Here is a 1,175-nt window from a genome sequence, read left to right as displayed (position 1 = left end):
CATAACCTTCTTTCTCATACGTGTGCCACCGAAGCTGAGCACCCGTAAGAACTTGAGAAAAGAACGCTAGCGGACGATGTTCTTGTTCCAAGACAGAACCAATAGCAAAGTCACTTGCATCACAACATAACTGGAAAGGGGCGTCAAAGTCAGGGTAGACGAGAGCGGGCAAACCGGCCAGGGCCGAACGAAGGGCCTCAAAGGAACGCTGTTGATCTTCTTTCCAATGTAGGCGAATAGTGTCGGGTTGGTCGGCACACAAGCTGACCAAATCCTGCACTGGCTTGGCCATAGCCGTGAAACGTGGAATAAAAGAACGATAATAGCCAACCAGTCCCATAAACCGCCTCACATCACGAACTGTCTCAGGTAGTGGCCATTCCATTATACAACGGACACGGTCAGGATCGGGACGCATACCATACTTGTCATAAATATGACCCAAGTAGGATATCTCCTCCATGGCAAAGTCACATTTAATAGCACCCAAAGTTACCTTAGCAGCGGACAACCTCTCGAAGACCACACGAAGGTGCCGAACATGAGTCTCCATGTCCGGTGAGAAAATCAAAATATCATCAAGATAGATCTTGACGAATGGTAGGTCGCCTAGGATGTCCTCCATGAGTTTCTGGAAAGTAGCTGGCGCATCATGTAGACCAAACGGCATACGCAGAAACTCATAGAGGGGAAAGCCATTCCCCGGACAGAAAGCGGTCTTCGGGATGTCAGCAGCAGAGACGGGTACTTGCCAGTAACCAGACTTCAGGTCCAGAGATGTAAAGAAACGGGCACCTTTCAAGTCATCCTGTACGAAGTCAGGGCGAGGAAGGGGATAAGCGGACATGTGGGACCGACGGTTCAGTTCACGATAGTCCACGCAGATACGGACACCACCAGTCTTCTTCTTAACGTAGACACAAGGTGAACGCCACGGACTCATACTTGGCCGAATAATCCCTTCTCTCAGCATATCATCAATCTGGCCTCGTATGTCAGCTTGCCACTTATGAGGTACACGTCTCGGACGCTGAGCCATCGGCTGCTCATCGAAGGTCTTTATATCATGAGTGACCAACGGACAAAACCCGATCTTGTTGTTGAACAACTCAGAGAACTCGTTACAGAGATCTTGAATAGGGCAAAGTTCGGGACGGTCAGACACTGGTAACTTG

At 49.5% G+C, this 1,175-nt stretch overlaps 1 protein-coding gene across 1 annotated transcript; it reads right to left on the bottom strand.

Annotated features, from left to right (window-relative positions):
• Window positions 1-114: 114 nt before the first annotated feature.
• On the bottom strand, window positions 115-943 carry Pmar_PMAR015107 (reverse transcriptase, putative; the record flags this gene model as incomplete). Its single annotated transcript, XM_002778348.1, has 1 exon — window positions 115-943. A coding segment is annotated over one exon (829 nt), but the record flags the coding sequence as incomplete, so codon positions are not given.
• Window positions 944-1,175: the final 232 nt, after the last annotated feature.

This window comes from Perkinsus marinus, assembly GCF_000006405.1.
Source record: "Perkinsus marinus ATCC 50983 genomic scaffold scf_1104296949850, whole genome shotgun sequence".
NCBI lineage: Eukaryota > Perkinsozoa > Perkinsida > Perkinsidae > Perkinsus > Perkinsus marinus.
Note: the sequence above shows the minus strand (reverse complement) of the source record. Positions and strands in the feature narration are given on the sequence as shown.